Source organism: Tursiops truncatus, chromosome 9, assembly GCF_011762595.2.
Source record: "Tursiops truncatus isolate mTurTru1 chromosome 9, mTurTru1.mat.Y, whole genome shotgun sequence".
Lineage (NCBI taxonomy): Eukaryota > Metazoa > Chordata > Mammalia > Artiodactyla > Delphinidae > Tursiops > Tursiops truncatus.
The window spans coordinates 62,662,579-62,684,801 of record NC_047042.1 but is presented as its reverse complement, the minus strand read 5'-3'; the positions used below and the strand labels follow the sequence as shown (position 1 = coordinate 62,684,801).

The 22,223-nt window shown below is 41.4% G+C and overlaps 1 protein-coding gene across 2 annotated transcripts in view; it reads right to left on the bottom strand.

Moving 5' to 3' along the window:
• Nucleotides 1–22,223, bottom strand: part of BMPER (BMP binding endothelial regulator) — a 265,901-nt gene that overhangs the window by 91,477 nt on the left and 152,201 nt on the right. For both annotated transcript variants that reach the window (XM_019925711.3, XM_073809815.1), the window contains exons 9-11: nucleotides 18,715–18,855; nucleotides 16,495–16,599; nucleotides 12,543–12,588 (exon numbers count right to left, since the gene is read on the bottom strand). In XM_019925711.3, coding sequence (XP_019781270.1) covers nucleotides 12,543–12,588; nucleotides 16,495–16,599; nucleotides 18,715–18,855 — 292 coding nt within the window. The remainder of the gene's footprint in view (nucleotides 1–12,542; nucleotides 12,589–16,494; nucleotides 16,600–18,714; nucleotides 18,856–22,223) is intronic.

Sequence of the window (22,223 nt, the reverse complement as noted above, 5' to 3'; positions counted from 1 at the left end):
TCCAAGATGTTCTGATGTCTGGTCACACTCTTCTGGAAAGCCTGGAGTGGCAGTTAGAGCTAAATAAACAGACCCTTCCGTAACTATCCTTGCCTGAATATGTTTAAGTCAGACAATGGAGAGAAAAAGCCAGTTTACAAGCAGTGGTATGTGCTTTCATAGTCTTTTAAGTCAAATTATCAGACGTCATTTTTGTTTTGGTTTGTTTTCAATAATATGTATACAATGTCTAGGAACTGGAAAAAAAAAGAGTAGAATATTAAGAATGTTTTTTCTCTTAGGTAATGAAATTACGTGTGACATTTATTTTCCTCTTTCTTGTTTATGTGTATATACATTATTATTTACATTTTATTATTTATAATCACTATGTATACTCTTGGAATAAGGACATTTATTTTAAAAAAATAAAAATACTGGATTAAAACATACCTCTTTGATTTTACCTATTTTAATAAGACAGCTATGAGAATTAATAGAGTCGGGCTGCTTCTGAAAACAAAATTCCAATGTTTTTCTCTTAACCTCATCAAGTACATTTATTTCTCCCATGGGTATATTTACTCTAATAAGATGCCTTCCTTCTGAGAACAGTGATTATTCTCAAAACATCCATCAGCGAAAATTAAGGGAAAATTATACAACCTCATGTCATAAAAAATAAGAGAAACTGAGAAGACTCTAACCCCCTTCCCTCAAAACACAACAAAACAAAAACAGAAAAGCATAAGAATAAAAAAAGTATCATTCACGGTTCCGCCAACAAGAAATAATCACTGTTTACCATTTTGGGGTGTGTGTGTGTGTGTGTGTGTGTGTGTCTGTGTTTGTGTACATTTTAACATAGTTAAGATTATCCTGTACATGAAATTTTATTTCCTCTTCACTTACCGTAAGATTTCCCCAGTTACTAAAGTCACTTTGAAAACACAGAAAATGACTTTCATCCTCAGTCCATTATTCTCTGCAAAGAGAATACCACACTACTACACAGAACAGTACCTTTCCAGAGTAGTGTTCTAACCATGAGGAAGGTCTATCAAATGAAAAACATGGCTTTAAACTTTCCTCAACATAAACTGCAGTAAAACAGGCCCTGTGGGACTCCGGCGCCACTGGGTCATGCAGGGGCTCCTGGGAATCCCAGGTGGGTAAGAGCCATGATAATGCCAAGTTTGGGTCAAGAACCAGGAAAGGCTGGGGTTAGAAACGCTGCCCTGAACACAAGCCCTTATGCTGTTTGTCTAGGCTCCTCCTGACATGATGTAAGCCTCCAATATAAACAGGCTGTGTGTGATCCAGCAGGAACTGAACTTCCCCACACAGGAGGCTCTGGCCTCTCTCAGAGGTGTCCCTGACAGCTGCTGCCCCCAGGGGACCTCAAAGCCAACAGAAGCTCCACCAAGGGGCACCTGGATTCCTTTCAGATTTTACATCCTTGGCTTCTTAAATCAAAACTTAATCTGACTTTACTGTGTGAATGTGGGGTTAGGTCATAGCGGGTTTCTTTCCACCCATCCCTAATCCATGAGACAGACTTACAAATCTACAAATAAAAAGCTCATTTTTTTAAAAAGTTGAGTAGGTACCTGAAAGTAACATTAAAAAAAAAAAAAAGGTTTGGTAGGGATACTGTTAAGAATGTAAATTTCTTTTCATATAATTTCCATAACCTCATATCCTCACCAACTTCAAACAGAAGAGAACAGGGAGCATCTTTACCTTTGAGATCTAATTTGAACTAAATTTAAACGTAAAGCCGAGGCTGACATCCTATTACGGCCTCCCCAGCTGAGCCCAGGGCTTCCCCACCTCTCATCTTGGTTGGTGCAGTGGCCTGTGCCTGCCCCAGACCTCAGTTCACAGCACAGGAGTTCATCAGCTCACGTGCCAACCTTCCCCACATCTCAGCCAAAGTCGCTTCTCTTTCCTGTAAGTCCCCAAAGCAAAACTGACCACACAGCTCATCTTTTCTGGGACTTTTCTTAAATTCAAATACTCTATCTTACAGTCACACTATGTTTTTCAGTTTGAAGGTTAAAAGGTTAAAGGTTAAAAATATGGTCATCATACCCACAGAACGCTTATGATAAATCACTTTCCACCCAACTACAGCTTTTAGTTGTAATGTATCCTTAACTCCTAAAACAGGCCTTAAACTCCTTACACGTAAATTTTGTGTATACTTCTCAGTGCGTGGCACACTGGCTTGTATATTGGGGGAATCTACATTTATATACATGATAAACGGATTCATCTATGCATTACTCATAGCAATGCCTGGTATAATACATATTAGGTATCAAATATTTGTTAACTGAATGGGTTAATTAATTAAAGAATAAATTTCAGTGGAGGAAAATAAACTGCCCACACTAAACTCACTAAAATATTTAAGTGTAATAAATGGTGTACAGCAGGTAATTCAACAGAATTTTGCTTAATCAAGTAATTAATTGAATAATTAACTAATGCTCTCAGGACAAGGGATTAAGGCTGCAGATAAAATTAAGGTTGCTAACCAGCTGACCCTGAGATGGGGAGATTATCCTGGGTATTTATCTCCAGGCAGGATAAATGTTATCACAAGTGTCCTTATAAATGAAGCAAGAAGGCAGGAAAGTGAGTGTCACACAGTGCTGCAGCATGAGAAGGACTCAACTTGCCATTGCTGGCTTTGAAGATGAAAGAAGGCTTCACATCAAGAAAAATGGGCAGCCTCTAGAAGCTGGACAAGGCATGAAAACGGATTCTCCCCTAGAGCCTCGAGAAGGAATGCAGCCCTGCCAATACTTTGATTTTGACCCATTCAGATCCATTTCAGACTTCTGACCTCCAGAACTTAAGATAATAAATGTGTACTGTTTTTAAGACACTAAGTTTGTAATAATTTGTTACAGCAGCAATAGGAAACTAATAAATCTAGCAAAAGTCAAGGCAACTTGGTCTGGAGTGACTAGGTTACACCAGGTACCATGCCAGATGTTTTCCATATTTTCACTATCTCCTTTAATCCTCACTACTTCTCTACACATGGTATATACTATTACCCTAATTTCTTAGCAATGAGTCTGGAGAGGTTTCCTTGTTGCCCGTGGTCACCCAGCCAATAGCAGTAAAGATAGAGTCCAACCTAATCTCTGTGGCTTTGAAGCCAGTGCCTCCCACACCATGACTTGATGTTTCCATTTACACCCTATACCACAGCATCCTACGCAGTCATTGTTGTTAACAAACTGGGATTAGAGAGCTTTGGGGGAATCTGAAGAAATGTATAGACACTCTTCCTTCCAAGTGCACATGAGTATATCCACTCAAATGTAGAGGCTCACAGACACCCTTTCCTAAGACTGATCAATGACCTCCTAAGAGTTCATGAACTTCAGTTTAACGACATCTATCTAGAAGTTAATTAAAAACTATATTACACGGTTCTCTCATTTAATGTGTTTACATTTCATCTCCCCAACCACATTACAAGTTCCTAAACTCAGGGTCTGTATCAGCTTTTTATCCATGTCCTCCAGGGCACCTTCCAGAATGCTGGAAACTCATTGGGTGTTAATACAAACTTGTTATAGAAGATGCATTTTTGCCACTCTATCATCCAAGCTCTGACCTTAAAATGTCTGCCCTCTTTAAACTAGAAATCGCTATCTATCAGTAAAGAGGACTTCTTACCTGAGTGAAAAGATGGGTTTCACATCTCTAAATTAACCTATCTTCCAGCTTTAAAGCCACCTTAGAGCTCTGTGAACATTAAGTAAGTTGCTTAGAAGAGAGCCCTGGGTTTGAATCCCAGTCTTGCTACCCAATGACTACAAAAACATGCGCACACTACCTGTATAACCTCAGTCTGTTCACCTGTAACATGAGTTGAAGAACAACTACTCTGCAGGGTGGTTATAAAGACAAAGATAGCATTGCAAAAGTGCCCAAAGTATAATAGATGCTTAGAGAGTAGTCATTATTAGTTGTATTATTATAAATGCTATGCAAATCTAGCAAGTAGATACCCACTGCCTGCTGAAATAGGGCTGGATAAGACTGTAACATACTTATAAAATGGAAATGTGTTGAAAAGACAATGTGAGTTTAGTTCATCTATAAAAGACATACAAATGTAGATTTGGGGGTAGAATGGAGTAAGCCGCTAGACCAAAAGAAGAATGTTAACAAAGTCGTGGACATGGGAGAGAAGGCAGCTTGCACAAGAATAGCAGGAGACTGATCTGCCCAGAGTGGGTAGTTGCTTCAGGAGATGTAAGACACCCAAGCCGTCTAAATAAATTGGCCTGAGATTTATTGCCAGCCTGAGAAGTTTAAATGTATTCCAGATAACCAGCATTTCTTAACATGTTTCCTATGAAACATCAATCCTGCCTGTTACTCTGCCAAAATAAGTAGAAATAAAAAAACCTCTGCAGCCCAAATTAGCTTGGGAGGGACTCTACGCTCCATCATCCTCCTGCAAGTCTACCCTGCACATTGGCATAGAAAGGGCTCTGCGAATTCTGCAGTGAGGAAACAAATTCCAGTTTACTTGACCCAGCATTTCCCTAACGTATTTAATAACAGAACCTTGTTTTGAAAATCTTATTCATTACTATCCCTCAGCACTAGAGTTTTATAAAACAAACTTTGGGAAATTCTGAGAGAGACCAGTGAAGGAAGCCGGTATTGGTTTCGTGAAAGCCAAGTTTGGATTCCGACAGTGGTATGCAGAAGGGGCCGACGGAGAAAAGACAGAGTTAGTTGCAGGCAATAGGATGAGGTTCTGGCTGCCGTGGGAATGGGAAAGAAATTATTTATTAGAAAAAACACGCAAAGAGACAATCAACCAGACCTGATGACTGATTATCAACAAGGGAGAGAAATGCCCAAAGTATGAGAAATAACATTAAGACTCAAAACCTGTGCAGCTGGGATAAAGGGGGTGCCAAAATTCAGTCAACAGATAGGGGCTGGAAACAGCCATTGATCTCTCCATCCAACTCCCAACCCAGATAATTTACAGAATCAAAGGTAGCAACTGTTAATCAAATTCAAATACATTCCTTTGTGAAAGAAGAATGTACTCTCCAAAAAATTTAGAAGCTGAGACGTACCATATTCATATCTTGTCAAGAAGTCCTATGTTAAGGACCTGGAAGTTTGGACAAATGTGAAACCAAAATGAGAGAGTAACTGCAGATGCAGGCAGGGCTGTGAGCTCACAGGATGAAAAGGTGTAAAGTAAAAGCAGAACAGATGTGTGTACTAAGGAGAGATATGAAAGGGCAGAGCAGAGGAAAGGAGCAATGGTTGGGGGTGGAGAGCATTAACCAAGAAGGGGACTGCGATAAGGAAAAGGATGATACTACTCATAAATATGAATTTCACATCAAAGGGAACCACCGAGTGCAGCTAATGAGTCATATCTCCAAACTCCCAAAGAAGGTTACAATTCAAGTATTGTAATCCAAAAAGCTGAAGAGGTGAAGTGACCTCAGAAATATAGATAAGGTTTTAAAAGGTGAGCAAATACAGCTGCTCTCAAATAGAAGCCCTTAATCATGTACAGAAGAAAGAAATTGGCAAACTTCATATATATTTCGCAGTAAACCTCCAAAATGAGTAAAAATGTAGTCAACAAAGAACATATAATAGTGCTTAAAGTTTGGGCTTTGGAGTCACATGGACCAGGCTATTGGCTGACCTCACCTTATTTAATTTCTCAGACCCTCAGATCTCTCATTTGTAAAATGGGTATAACAATAGCTTCCACTGCATGGATCATTGTGAGGATTAAGTGACAGAATGCACGGAGAGCATTTATCACAATGCCTGACACAGATTTACATTCAATAAATCGCGGCTGGTAAGAGGAGCAATTGTAGTGGCAGCAGAGTAGCAATTTTTTGTTGTTCTTATTTGATTCAGAGGAGATGTGACCTCCAGAGAGGTATAAATCTGCCTCAGCTTTGCATACAGTCATGTGTAATTTATTATACAGTTTTTCCCACAAAGTATACTTCTCAGAGTTTGGGATTTGTATTCTTTGTTTTGTCACTTAGGGGTATTTTAGGTGCACCACTTTTAAGAGGTTTTGGTCACAAGTTTCTTTAACAACTGGGTATTTGCATCTTCCTTGAGATTCAAGATGGCAGCCTTGGCCAAATGTGCCAGATGTCTAATAATGAATTTATACATATCTTTATGTATAAAGATATATTCTTTCAAAATTAGGCAAGAGAATAACTTTTAACTGAATGATTTAATTATGGTATATCTGTATTAAGAATACTTTCCCAAGCAAAAATCCAGGGAGGCCATATGATGTTACAGAACGAATACTGGAGAAGGAGGTAAACAAATGCAGGTTTTCGTCATAGCTCTTCAAGTTAATACTACTGTGAGCCTCAGTTTCCTCATCTAAGAAGTAGAAAGGCTGACCTCATAGTTAAGGTCCATTCATTTATACAGTTCCATGATGCTAAAATGATGATGAGCTTGACTGGCAGAGCAATTCTGCTCTTTCTTACTCCCAATGGAATTTATACACAGTGATTTCAAACTTAAAACTATATGTATTTTATCACTGTAAGTAAGAAATTTTGGGGAGATCTTCACTTACTGCTGGAAATACCTCCACCTTGAGTTGCCAGAAGGAAAAAAATACCTGGAAAAATGAGCGGACATGGAAAAACCACGCCAGTTTGAGTCACCAACTGTTCTGGACCTGAGCAGAAAGGTGGAGGTGTCGCCAGGTAGATGAAAACGTGGGCACTTGAGTCTACCTTTCTCCCTGGGTGGCGTGGAGGGAAACACTATCAAATTGGAAACTCTTCCTAAAATCCTTCTCCAATCTCTAATCCCCCCCAGTTGTAAAGCCCTTCAGACCTTCTCTTCCCTTCCTAACTGCACCTGGTTGTCAAACTGAACAAAATGACTAAGAAGTCAATGGTAGAAACTCCAGCCCAGGCCCTGGGGCCAGACTTCATTGGAGGAATTTGGGCTCCACTACCTACCTTGGGCATCGTTCTTAACCTCTGAGCCTCAGTTCCCTCAGCTGTAAAATGGAGCTAATAACATTTCTTGACAATGAAATGGATGTGAGGATCAAAAAAGATCAAAGATAGCCCAGGACAGTGTTCGGGCTGTTTATTAATATAAATAAATATTAGCTGCTGCTGCTATTACAATGACTGCCATTATTGTTCCATAATGATGATTGTTAACTAAACAGTCAGAACTGACAAAGTTACTAACACCCTGTAGAAACTGACAATACGTGGTGGATAATAACCCCTAATAACCTCAGGCTCCTCCAACTTTGCATCAATTTACAGCCAGAACATTGAAGGTAACAGTATCCCGTAGAACAGAACTGCAAACAAAATGGAAAACAAACCGATTTCCTCACACCCTTCCACTGCCGCTTCTGCCTGCGTGGGGTTTCCCAGCCGCCGCGTGCGGTACAGTTGGGTTTTATTTGCCACCCTGTCTGCTGGTTGGGCCTTGGGAGCTGTGACAAACCCACCTCCAGATGCTGGAGGCTAACTTCAGTGGCCACTTAGCTTAACACCACCTCCTCCTCCTCCTCCTCCTCCTCCTCCTCCTCCTCAGCAGGGCTAAAGTCAACACCACAAATTCTTATTCTACAAGCATCTTGAGCTCCGGTTTCAAATTTCCTTGCTTTCCTGAGTTAAAGACAGACTCTTGGCGTTAAGGGACCTGGAGTTGCTTACAGTCTTGGAGGCTCAAACACAGAATTACTAATTTGCGGAACCTCTGTCAGTGGAGATTTCTCATAAAATGGGCCCTAAGGTCACTGTTTCATTAACTTGTTGCATTCCCCTTCTTACAACCACTCTTTAATTGGAGATCGCTGTAGGGATGCTCAGGGACTTAAAAAAGGTGAGCTAAGACCAGGCAGGGCAATTCCACCGTGCCCGTGGTGGGTGCACGCAGCAGGCAGGGCCCCTTTCGGACAGCAGGCACCCCAGTGCTGGGCACAGCTGGAAATCTAACCCTTGGGGGTTTTAAAAAGTCACCTGGCAACTGTGAGCCTCCTTGTACCCTGAGTTGCTGAAATCTGATATTTCCTGTTACTTGTGGGACATGTAGTTGAGGTTATTTCAATTAAAAGCACATCTGTGCTCAGAATACCCTACCCTCCTCTGTGTTACGTAATCGTGAACTTGGTTTTGGGGTTGGGATTCTGATGATGAGGATTGATGTAGCTACAGGCACAGCTTAATGAATCTATAAGACCGGAGATGGGGCATCAATGTCTGGACTGCCTTTGGTTGCCTCTGGTCTTGTAGATGGTTAAGAGAATAAATTCTTTCTCAAAGTCAGTCTCTCTTTCCCTCCCTCTCTCTCTCTCCACACACACACACACACACACACACACACCCCAACACACACACACACCAACACACACACACACACACACCAACACACACACACACCTCCCTCTTTTATCAGGGAAAACTTTGCTACTAAGTACCATTTCCATGTCTGAAAACAGACATTCGGCCAGCAAAGAATTTATCTGATTCAGGTCTCTGTTGGGTGGCTAGGTCAAGATTCCACCTACTGTTTGCCAACACACAGTAAGATAACATTTCACACAAACCAAGTGCTATACATACAACAGACAGTGGCCTTCTTGGCCCCCAACTCATGATCCCATCACACTCAGCTCAGGGAAAGCAGGACTCGCTTTAGGCTACAGCTCATACTTTGGCAGGAAACAGCATTTGCACCAAAGCTTTATAAAGTTTGTTTAGCTCACTTCAAATATTTTACTTTAAATAAATCATCTAAACAAAATTTAATTCTTTTCAGTTGGAAAGAGAGAATGTCCCATGTTATTAAAAGACAGTAGTCCTTTTCATACTTCCTTCAGGTCTGATTTTAAAAGGACTTTTTTTTTTGATAGAATCATCATTGGCCTTTCAGACCAACCCAAAGACTACTGTACTATAAGGAATATAACAATGTTGTGTCTCAATTACTGCTTATTACCTACAAAATTATAAATTACTGTTATCACTGACTTGCAAGGAGAAGACTAAAAATGTTCTACACGTTTACTTCGAGTTTTCTCTTCACTATTCCTTTCAGAGGTCTGAGAGAGCCCGAAACACTACCAAGACAGATTAAGCCAGTCAATAAAGCAGGAATTCTGTGGGATTTTAGAAACAGACAAGGCAATGTCACTGTTGGAAACAATGCAGCACTCATCTCACTGCAGATAACCAAAGTAAGTTTTAGATCTGAAGCTATGTAATCAGTCCATTTTATCTGTGTATGTATGTATATATATCTATCTAAGTATTTATTCCTGTCTCCTTCCAAAAGCGGATTGGAAGTAGTTTACACACATACATGCTAAATAATCCAAAACACATAAAGGTAGTAGACATATAAGACAAAGTCAGGAGAAAGTTTATTACTCAAGAACCACATGCTGTTAGAGATGGGGCACAAATTTATTTCTAGCTTCCTAGCAACTAAAGCAAAGATGGTTTAGTTGACGTGAATCGATCAAGATATAATATGCCTTTACAATTTTTTTCTAGGGCTAGGCAATGAAAATATAGAAATACATTCAATTAAATCCAGAGGCTTCTGCTCTGTCTTTTTTTTTTTTTTTCCCAACACCGTGCAGCATGTGGGATCTTAGTTCCCCAACCAGGGATCGAACACGTGACCCCTGCAGTGAAAGCAAGGAGTTTTAACCACTGGACCACCAGGGAAGTTCCCCCACCCTGTCACTTTTTACATCAGCAAAGGTCAGCCTCACTTTACCCTCCTGCTTCATCTAATCACTGTCTTAAGAGTCAAGTTACTGTTACTAGTACCACAGGTGTTTATTTCTGGATTCACCTACACTGTTACCCCTGTTTGCAGTACCAATGCTTCTCAACCAAGGGTGATGTTGCTCCCCAGGGGACTTTTGGAAATGTCGGGAGATATTGCTGGGATGCTACTGGCATCTAGTGGGTAGAGGCCAGAGATGCTGCTAAACATCACACAATGCACAGGACAGTCTCCATCACAAAGAGTTATCTGGCCAAACTATCAGCAATCCTGAGGTTGAAAACTCTGCAGTAACTAATGGGGTATATATGTGCACGTGTGATCTTGTTTGAATGAGACAGAAATTGGTCATTTTTCTGGTTTTAGAACACACTAACCTTAGTTTGGACTTCAACCTTCGTTCGTCTGCTCTAGGAACCCATATACCAGAAGAACTGTCATAATTGACATAGGAGGAAAAAACGAGCTCTAAGGTTTGTTCTGGATCCTGGGTATAATGACAAAGGAATTTCAAAATAGGAGGTCTTTTGGCCGCAGCTAAAGGACATTGGAATAAGTCTACCTGAATGTGCTATGAAAATCTGGGCATTGCTTAAAAAAACTGGAAGTCATCCCATCTCATAACTCGATCTGAATAAATAAACCTCTACAAATAGAATGTGTTTTACAGCATTGATGGAAGAACTGCTGGAGAGCAAGAGAGAGTAAACAGATGGAAAGAACACCAAAGGAAACTGAGACATCACCATCTGATGATATCATCTCGATCTGGACCAAGAACCACACGCCTGGGCTCTTCCCACACTGACCTGCTGGACGCAGGTGCACAGAGTCAGTGATCTCCCTGGTGCCCCTCCAGCTGGGTGGCTTCTCCCTTGCCAACTTGCCTCTCTCAGTGACAGAAGTCACAGACTCATTCACATGTACAACATTTATATTTACAATACAATGTACAACACATGTACAATAAATATTTAATATGACCAGTTACAAACTTGATTTAGTTTCGTCACGCCCATCCTTCTATGCTTCTTTTCTTTCCTTTTTGTTTTCTAATAAGCCACCAGTATTCTATATTTGGAAAGTCTAGCCCATAGTGGATAAACTAATAATGAAATGTAGCTTTCCTCTCAACGATCTCAATAATCATCCTTCTTGATTCTTGCAACATAAAGTCAGGTAATTCAAGATTTAGGCTGTTTCTGTACAAGACTGGCCATATGTTTTTATTACGCTGATAAGCAGTGTTCCTGCCTGACAGCAGTGAGATGGGCAGATGTAACCTATCTGTGTCCATGCAAATCGAAAGGGTCAGCTAGAAGATCTGAGGAGTTCATTAAAGTCTGTCTCTGCTTCAACTAGGAGGTACTTTCTAGGGAAATGCAAACATCTTCATCGACATGGATACAGAGGAAAACTTCATCAATTTAGACTCGACTCTGCTCATCCAAAAAGGAATGAAGCTGGAAGCGGCCTCCAAACCATCCCTAAACAAAATTTCCTCAGAGAGTCTCTGGGAAGATGATTAAATATAATAGTTTATACACATGTTTTAAGATCAACTGGTGTGTTAATCATAGCTAATTCTTCTTTCTGCATAATTCCGAGGCTCTACTAAGTCATACTTGGTTGGCCTCCTTTGAGTTATTTTATGTACTTCCTTACCTTTACAGAAAAATTCTTTTATTAAATCTATAATTTAATTTTCATTAATTCAGCCAGCACTTTCATCCAGTGTATAGTGTATAATTGTCTAATATCTCTCAGTCTCAAAAAATAGTGAGATATAGATATGTATGTGTATATATATAGTAATATATGTATATATGGTAATATATACAACGAACCTATGCATCCATTGTCTAAATGGGAACGCTTGTTCCCATGTGAAAGCTGCTTTTCAACTGTCATCAAAGCCCACTTCTCTAAGCCTAAATGGCTCAAAAATACCTTCTAATAGACTCCATGGCTTGGTTAATCCTGCTTATCATACTAATTTGACAGTGACATTATGAATACTACTCCTTTAACAAAACACTTCAGAAAGCTATCTTGAAAGCATATGAATGTGAGGGGACTAACACAGTGGTTTGCTAATAGATGTGGGCATGCCTACATGTGGGGATGACATTAAATCTGTTGCTATGCTCTCTGTACAGTCCCAGATGGCTTTCAGAATAAGCCATGTTAGAGAGAACCTTCAACAGCTCAGTAAAAAATAACAGGATGGCCAAACCACTGCCAACCTAATGAACTCTTGTTTTCTCTCTACCAATAGCAACAGGGGATGTGCCCAAGAGAAAGGGCAAAACGGTGGGGGTGAGGGAGGAAGAAGGGCAGCTGTTTGGCTTCATAATGATAGAAGGAAAATCTCTCCTAGATTAAATATAATGTTTGGTTTTACTGGATATCATTATCTTAGCCGCTATGACTGCAAATGCTATTAGCAGTTAAAAGGCACATGAAGTTATCTGGTCCTTCCTAAACCTCATCAGACCGTTTGTCTTCTAAATTTCTCAGAGCAACAAATTCCAGCGGAAACATCTACATTTGTCTCAGTTGTACTTCTGTTCGAGGATTACCATTGACTTAAATTGTCTGTAGAAAGGTGAGATGATCCCAACCTAGACCTACAGAACTAAAATAGGCTGAAAACTTACACCACCATTTTCCTTGTTGCACTATAAAATGCAAAATAAATATTAATAGCATATTTTTAACAAACTTACTTTCAGTGCAAATAGGACAGCATCCTTTCCTGTTGAGAATTTTACCCTAATCAAGAGAAAAACAAATAAGATTTCAGTGTTAAGAAACAGGGTCTGCTGAGGACAAAATTCTTTTTTAAATCTAATACCAGACAAACCAATGAAATCAGTCCCAGCTGTATTTGAACTCAATGCCCAGATGGTGATGATGGTGGTAAAAATGAAGTTTCAAGTATCAGGTTCTATGGCCAGGCAGAGTCATTCAGAAAGCTTTCCTGTTTTTATCCTCTGAGAAATACAATATCTAAAGGCCTCATTGGTGTGATTTTTCTCACATGGAGCGAAGATGGAGACAGTCTGGATTCCACCTTTTCACTGATACCCAAATCTAGCCCTCTAGAGACCAAGTACACACACATAGAAATGGGAATTGGCTGTCAAGCTATCAATCCATGCAAGGCCTTCATTCTGTCTTTGCTTATTGGAAGGGCCCAAAAATAAACAGTAACCCAAGCTTGGGCCTATGCATATGAACAATATCTGTGCTACGGATCAAATTCAGTCTGATTTCTTCTTTCAGAAAGCAGTATGCTATCCCTGTTAAGTCACTATTATGTAGTCAAAGCCAATGAGGCTGAGGGTTTTGAAATCCTGAGTAATTTTCCATTACCTTTCTGGAAATACAGTGTAATCTCCTCTACTGCATTTCTTTCAATTTTTTGTTGATACTTGACATTTAAAGGAAGAAGCATATTCTCAGGACCCTTATCAGAGAATGGATCTTTCTTATCTCTGACTCAGTGGAATCACAGGGAAAAAGAAATGTGGAAGAGGATTAACATTTAGGAAGCACATGCTATGGAACAAACATCCTACTAGATATTTCCCCTAGGTTATCTAACATCAGGTTAATTGTAAGGATTTTATAAGTTAATATTAAGGACATATTAGGGTTTAATTAATATTAGGTTATTATAATCTGTGTTATTAAGATGCACAAGAATTTTATGAGCTGAGCATTTTCCTTCTTACAGATGAAGAAATTGATGTCACGCAATACAAGGGTCGTAGGACCCAGAATCAAACCTGATTTTGTGTGACTTTATAGGCCACGTTCTTTCCACTTCAGATTTTTTTTTTTTATTTTTTTGTGGTACGCGGGCCTCTCACTGTTGTGGCCTCTCCCGTTGCGGTGCACAGGCTCCGGACGCGCAGGCTCAGCGGCCATGGCTCACGGGCCCAGCTGCTCCGCGGCATGTGGGATCTTCCCGGACCGGGGCACGAACCCGTGTCCCCTGCATCGGCAGGCGGACTCTCAACCACTGCGCCACCAGGGAAGCCCTTTCCACTCCAGATTTTTAAGATGAGAGAGGTCTCATCTTAATCTTTAAGAGAACTTAACATTTATTTGGTATCTGCTATACAGTAGAAAGAATGTTATACGTTCTTCTTACTTTATCTCATGTATGCTTCACAACAACCCTCTAAATATAGATGCCCCTTTCCCATCTTTATAGGAAACTAAGGAAACAGACCACAGAGAGGTGGCCCAAGACTTCTGTCAAGGCCACACACTGGTTTACTACCTGTCAATTGCATCAGGAATAGATTTAGGTGCTTAAAAAAAATCATACTAACCAAAAATAAACCAAGACACTAGTTGATTATTGAAGAATTAGAACCATGTCTGATTCATTTTTGCATCAGCTAAGCCTTAAAAGGTACATTAAAGGCTATGACAAGTTTGAATGAGACTTAAAACTGGCAGCCCTCCCATGGCTGGGGCACCATGACAATTTTATGGCCAAGAGCTCTCTTATCTGTTTCTATTTGGCACAGAGGTCTCCTTCGGCTTCTCGTGACTGAAAACAGTTGAGGACAAAGCCAGAGGAGGTTGGCTCAGGCTGATGGAATGATAGTACCAGAGGGTGGCATCAGGTACGCTAACAGAACGGAGCAGAGCTGTATAAACCAAGTCCTCAACAAAGGGTGACTATGATTCCCTACATCTGCACCTCGACAGAAACAGCCAGCTCCCTTCTTCAGGAAGTGAGAATGGGGCTGGTCAGATCACTAAATTAGGCAGGGAATAAATCAAGTGCAAGCTATGAAGTCTGCGCTCCTGAGTTACATGTAACTCGCTGTGGAACTCTGGACCCGCTGTGACCTCATCAGTAAGAAGGGTCTAGTAACAACACCCACCTCAGAGGGGTGGTCTCAGCAATAAACAAGATTGGTCCTGTGACTACAGAGAAAGTTTCAGTACATATTACCACTGATGAGATGACAGTGTCATAACGACCTTGTCCCCAGTGGAACCCTCAGTCCCTCTCAAAAAAGGCACTCCTTTGCCCCTGGGGGACTGTCAGGGAGGGAATCCAACCACAAAATTCTTTTTCAACAAGGCACGCATACTTCTGGAAAAAGAGATGTGTAGTAGCCAGGAAGGACAGAGCAGGAATACAGTCTGCTTCTCCAGAAAATTTTTTTTTAATTTCCCCAGGCAATGCAGGGGAGGGGAAGTAAGTGTTTAACAGGATTTCCATGGTAGAACTAAGTTATCTTCCAAAGTGCTTGTGCTGGTCCCTGAGGAGGGAAAGTATGAACCAGCGGAATGGTTGGAAAAATGCCTAAACAGAAAGGTAAGCCCTGGGGCAGGAGCCGGGCACTGCCTGATGGGCTCTGACAAGCCGAGGAGGGGTGAGGCGGGAACAGGCCCGCCTGGAGGGACGGATGCTCCTGGCCCAAATACGGTCCACAAAGAAGAGACACTAATGAGATGCTGGTGACTGAAAGAGCGTTGACCTCCCCATGGCAAGAGGACAATGAAAACCATCACGCCTGCAGCACAGCCCTCTGTTTTTGTCTTGTAGAATAAGGAAGCCCATTATTACTAACATGTGCTGCCAGAGTTCATTAGCAGCAAGGGTTCCCCGAGGACGGGCAGAGATGATGTGATCCCATTTTTCCCAATGAATATTTATAAGCAGACCATGCTCAAGTCTCCTTATTGTATCTCCTGGTTTTTTTTTTTTTTTTTTCTTTTATAGGAGGTTTTCAGTTTTATGTCTGAGGCTTTTTAAAGCAAGACTAATTAGGGTTTTTTTTTCCTGCCCCTTTTATTCAGTTGTGCAATAGCAACAGCTGTTGTTTTTTTGTGCCTCATTTGGCCCTCAAGTAAAAACAGCAACTTTTTGTTTATAATAATAACAGATGTGAATAAAATTAAAAGCTGTCTCTAACAGAGAAGGGAAGACATGTCCTGAATATATGGATGTATTTTTTCATTCACTGGACGGTATTGAATAGGCTTGACATTTTCCCAAAATGCATAAAACCTTGAAAGGTTTCAAGTTGCTGAGGTGAATTCAATGAAGCTCATGCTTTGGAAGATAATGGTTGCTTTATTCAGTGTGCTGGAACTGTGGGTCTCTGAAAAGAGATATTTCCATAAGGACGCTATTTCCATTTGGGGCTACAACAGAGGCCAGGGTTAGAGAGGGAAAACTTCAGTAAAGGGGCTGGAGGGTGCTGCTGGGCAGGTGAAACCCCTTGGGAAATTTACTAATAAACAACCACATATTCCTTTGAATGGTTAATGGGAAGAAAATTCTGATTTGAGAAGAGAGAGAGAAAGGAGGAAAATGCAAAGGACGGTTATGATGTTCAACAGAAAACCCAGCAGAAGAAACAAGGGAGCAGATCAAACAGGAGTTGGAGACATTGAAACAAAGTACTGGGAGAGGTCCGTAAGAAATGGAGCAAGGTAAGAGCTATTGTCCCGCTAGGCTACAATCTGAGTGGGAACCATAAAAGCAGAGGAGCAAGCTTTGCAAGGGACATGTGGCTGTTTGCGAACTCGGCAATTTTGGAGGATCTGGATTTTGTGTTCAGAAGGTGGTAGGTGACCATGCCACACACAGGATGGTTCTCAAGATGCTCAGGTAGAGAGAAAGTCAACCTGCACACATACCTGAGGGCAACTGCTGATGGGAACGCACTGCTTCTTGCGACACTCTGTCTTGCCTTTCACACAAGCACAGATGGTGCAGTTGACAGAGGACCACATCTCTCCATCCTACAGGAGAGAGCACAGGATTCTGCTATCAGCTGGAGGCTGATGGGAGCTAATCCAGCAGGCTGGAATTTGTCTGTCAAGGAAAGCATTTCTTACCCTGAGTGATGGATGCCATCATTAGACTAAATTACTCTGAGGTGTTCATCTACATCTAACTGATTTGATAGAAAGATTAGATTGGAGGGTGTGTGTGTGTATGTGTGCATTTCCCCTCCAGGATATAAAAAGAATTCTCGTACATCTAACCAAGTCATATTTGCATCTTGCACCTCCTACACTGTTTACTTAGCTTCACCCTGGGAGACAAACAAGAGTTTTCATACATGATGCAACCACAAGGGTCTAATTTTTCCATCTCATAGGACTGAAATGTTTAAGCTGTCCCAGATGCCAGCAGTTAATTGAGATGTCCGCAGGTGGTTAGTTTATTCCCAGATGTGACATGGTTCTGGCCCACACAGGGCACGAACATGCGAAGAACAGAGGCTAATTCATATGACTCCCATTGCCAGGAGGACACCTGACCCGTAAGCCGTCTGAAAATGTGGAGCCCAGACAGAAAATTCCAAGAGCCATTTGTCCCATGTCCCTGCCTGTCTGATACTCTCCTCCCAAAAAGCTGGGTAGCACTTTGGGACACATTTTCTAGTCCAGAAAGGGCTGTTTGAGGAATTTCTTTGACTCACTGGATTTATAATTGGCAATTGCCGAATGCCCAGTCACAAAAACCCTGCACCTCTGGAGAACATGCAGGAATGTGCATCCTTGTTTGTGAGAAAGGAGATTACAGGCAAAGCAAGGATTCCTTTCTGGACTTATGGATCTAAGTGGCAAATTTGAGTAAAAACAGAAAAACTAGCCCAGATCTTTGATGTTGACGCTTTCCCTTTCTCTTCCTTCTCGTTTTTTGAAGGTATTTTAAGGACTACCTACTCTCCAGTGCCTTTTATTTCTCTGACTGAGTCTGTCTCCAAGAGCATCTGACTACTGCAAATTCTCTGAGTGCACATTTCTAGGACTCTGTAAATTACTTCAGGCCTTGTCTACTTACATGAAAGGACCTTTCTGCGAGGAGCCTGGAAAGCACTTTGCACACAAAACTGTCATCAGAGTGAGCCTACTGCATCTGGAGGCTCTGGAGACAGAGGAAGGCTTTGTGTAAAGTGGACACGTGAGTGGCTCTGGAAGCCTGGTGTAACCACAACACACACACACGACGGCCTTCCCTTAGGCATGACACATCAGGGCTTCTTACAGATGCCGTAAGGATCAAGACTCTCCCTCCACCTCTGTAATAGGAAGTCTAGCTAGGTGCAGCAGGCCTGAGGTGCCTCTGTCTCTGACTTGATTCTGAGGGTCTCGATTCTCATGGTATCCCGAGATGATGCCTTCAGATACAGAGAGACTCCCTCCACTAGTCTGTTTTCTGGGGAAAACAGACTAGATGGGAAGCACTTTGGACAAAGCCAACAATCTTCATCCAGACGTTTAAACGGTGGCTGCACAACTTCCCACCCGGGCTGTTAGAAAACGACGTAAAACATACCTGAGATGGGCAGCAGACAGCCCTTCTAGCTCGGCCGGGGCAGAGCTCTCACCTTTACTCACCTGCTCTGCTGGCCACATACCCTGTGAACATCCTCACCCAAACATCTTCCAAATGAGAAAATCTCTCTTCGAAAAACTAATTTAAGTGGAAAAGTTCTAAAAGAATCAGGGTCTTGGCAAGGAGCACTGAGCATCTCCAACTGCCGGAGATGCCCCTGGGCATTTGGGTACCCGCAGCTGTACCATCCAGGGACATCCTCAGCTCAGCCCCAGCCACTGGCCACCACATTTGGAAAGGGGAATAATGTTTTACAGGTTTAAAGTATTTTATAAAGCAAAAGTAAAGCCAAAGAAAAACACATTTTCAAACAGTTGCTTCTCTGTCCCTGTGTGTCCTTGATTCTAAATACATATGTATATATAATATTGTAATATAAATAAGTACATTTATATACATACACACATGTATATATACAAAAGATGGAATACTGCAATCTGCATTTTGTCAGGAGCTTTTTACCACTCAGTATCGTACAACAGTTCCCATGAGCTTGGCTCGTGACATACCCGGAAAATCTTGTTTCCAAACTTGCACACTTTGATGTCTTCCAGGGGCACTCGTAGAAGGCACTCCTCACAACAGGCCTCCTCGCCTTTGCTGCATCCACCAGGGTGGGAGCACTTCTTCTTACACACTACAGTAGAGTCCTGGGGGCCCAAAGGCAAACTGGACATTAAAAACGATTTCCACCTCTACCAAACATCCTACCTCGCCTTCCTTTAACAACCCACAACTAACTGCTTTAAAACATATCTTGAAGATACCATATGTTAATTTGTTGCCATAAATCTTTCATTCACTTCAAAATGTTATTTGCTGACTTAGTATCTGGACCAGAAGAAGAAGCAGCTATGTGACATGTGCTCCCCACCTTCCAAGGGTTTATCATTTAATGCTCAAGAGACTGATGATTCTGCTAGAGCCAATGTGTGGCAAGAAGGCCTGGGTCACTTTGGGCCAACAAGCTTCCTTCTTTCTTCCTACCCTTTTCCTCTTTTGCAGCCTTCATTAACTGTGCTCCTTCTGTTCTCCTCCATGGCTTTATGACACCTTCTAGAAGTTTAGTGTAAAGGTTTAGCGTACCTTTGATCAAAGAGTAAAAATTTAGAGCTCATGTTCCATGTCAAGATGAAATTCCTTACTGTGTTCTACGTTCACAAAGGAACCAAATAAGCAGTTCCAAAGCTGGGCCTGGGTTCTAGGGCTCTTCCATAAACTGTGTGACCTTAAATGAGGCCACTTAAACTCTGAGGGTGACAAAGTTTATATCTGTAAAGTAAAGGGGCATGGCTTGATTTCTAAAGGAGCAGCATTCTATGAACAAAATAGCCAAGTAAATTGTGCCTGCTTATTCACTCAACAAAGCATGGAAGAAACGTTCAGAGCAACTGAAAAAAGTAGATTTCTCCAGTTCCCCAGCCAACAAGCTGCAATTTCTGGAGTAGACTGTCAGGTGGAATGACTGTAAGAGCAAAACATTTATGTAACTTATCAGAAGTCAAGATGGAAGAAAGAAGTGTCCCAGGGTAGATGGGCAATGCCCTCAAAGTGTTGAGTTAGTGTGAGCCAACAGCAGGGAAATGAGAGACTAAACCCCTCTCCGAAACCTAGACCCTATTAGTAAGCTTGGAGAGATGACTCACTTCTGAGCATGGCATACAGATAGGTTGTGTAAGTCAACAGATGTAACTTCTACAGCTTCTACGTTAATTCTATGACTTCAAGAGGCACTTCTGGTACCACCTACTATACTCCCACTAACTCATCCACTTAAAATTAATATGACAATGAGATGATCCTTCACAAAAAAAGGCATTTATTATTCTTTATTTTTAAGGTTCTAACCACATCATACAGTGAATAGGATGTAGAGTTGAACAAGACCAGGGTAGAATGCCAGTTCATTTATTGTGTGTTATCTTGTGCAAATCCATCTCCCTGAGCCTCAGATTCCTCATCTTCAAAATGGAGATGATAATACCTACTTCTCAGGTTTATTGTGCAGTTTAAATGAAATATGTAAAGTACTTGGCACAGTATCTGGCGCATAGAAATTATTATAAGTCAACTCATAAATTGGAAAAAAATCCTTTGTCAAACTGTATGTCTTGATTTCAAGTTTGAAAAACAAGGGCACTCACTAGCTCTCAAATAATGCATACTTCATGGTAGATTTCCCAAACTTTCATTAAATACACACCCACACCCCCCCCCACACACACACAAACACACACACAGTACCCATTAGCTCATTGCCTGGCACTGGGTTAAGCAATGAGAATACAGAGATGGATGATGTGCTCTGTCTTCAAGGAACTCAGGAAGAGGAGAGATAACCATCTAAACAAAGACTGCAGTATAATGTGGTAAACAGAACTAGTAAAGGTGTAGGGGTAGTAGAGAAGATGGAACAATTACCAATCTAGGTGGGTCAGGAAAGCCTCACTAAAGGAGGTGACACCTGAGATGGGCTGCTGTGGATGAAGAGGAGTTTGCTAATCAAATTTAAAGAAGATGAGGACACAGAAGGCAGAAGAATCCTTAAATCTGAAGGCATGGAGACCTGAAACCATACTGTGTTCAGAGAACTATTTCCTGTACCTGTCATGGCATTGGATGGGGATGCCAGAGAGGGAGGCTCTAAACAGATAAAAAACAATACTGATCATCCCAAATGATTGCAGCCTGATTCTTCAAGCATCCAATTTCCCAGAAATGACGGTGAACTCATACTCTGATAAAAACATCTTGAAGGAATGGTTATACTTCTTTTGAGTACTGGGACATATTGCCTAATCATCTCTCAAAGAATCTCTTAAAGAATGAGACCCAAGGGACTTCCCTGGTGTGTGGTACAGTGGTTAAGAATCCACCTGCCAATACAGGGGACACGGCTTCGAGCCCTGGGCTGGGAAGATCCCACATGCTGTGGAGCAACTAAGTCCGTGCGCCACAACTACTGAGCCTGCACTTTGGAGCCCGCATGCCACAACTACTGAAGCCCACGTACCTAGAGCCCGTGCTCCGCAAGAAGAGAAGCCGCCGCAATGAGAAGCCCGTGCACCGCAACAAAGAGTAGCCTCTGCTTGCTGCAACTAGAGAAAGCTCACGCCCAGCAACAAAGACCCAAAACTAAACAAATAATGAATTTATTTAAAAAAAAAAAAGACAAAAAATAGAATGAGACCCAAAATATTGCAAGCGTAACTAATTTCCATTCCTGGGATGCCTGGCTTTCCAGTAATCAAGAGAATTGGAAATGTGATGTGTTTCATCGAAGGCTCAGTATCCCCAAGAGGAAGCTATAACCTGTGAAATTCCTGGAGAGAAAGAGAAGTCCTGAGGATGGAGGCCAAGGCGGAAGGAGTGGCTATATGTTTAGCACAGGATAATACAAACTACGGGAGAGAGGACGGAGCCTCAGGAAGGTAGTCCCGGGCTTCAGAATTACGCACTGTTCAGTGCCAGGGAACAGACAGTTCAGACCTTACTGGGCCACCTCCCTGACGGAGTGCATGTTACTTAACAAAGCATGCCTCAAGTAACCAGGAACTTCTGAACTCTAATCCCAGCTACTGACTCATAGTTGACATTGAGAAAAGCTCCTCTTTCCCTCTATAGCCCTCTGGCTATTAAAAACAAAACAGCAACTATCACCATCAAAATGTATTACTCTAAACTCGTGTCACATAGATGTTTGGGTTAACTCACTAATGAATGATCCTAAAGTCCTCCATATAAATGATTTTCTCGGTTTCAGAAATAAATCACCACATAAACATAGTCTAGAAACGTGTGATATGTATCCCTTTAAATTTCTGAAGCAGTGGAATTCTTTCTTTACCAGTCACTAGACTTGTGGTTGCCTTTTGAGAAAAGTGTGCAATGACTCAAGTAAGAAATCGTACAACGAACAACACATAAATACTCTCTTCCCAAGCTACCAGGTTTATTTTTATGATAAACTGTGAATCCATGCCTTTCTTTTCTCTTGAATGTGATTAAAGCCATTTTT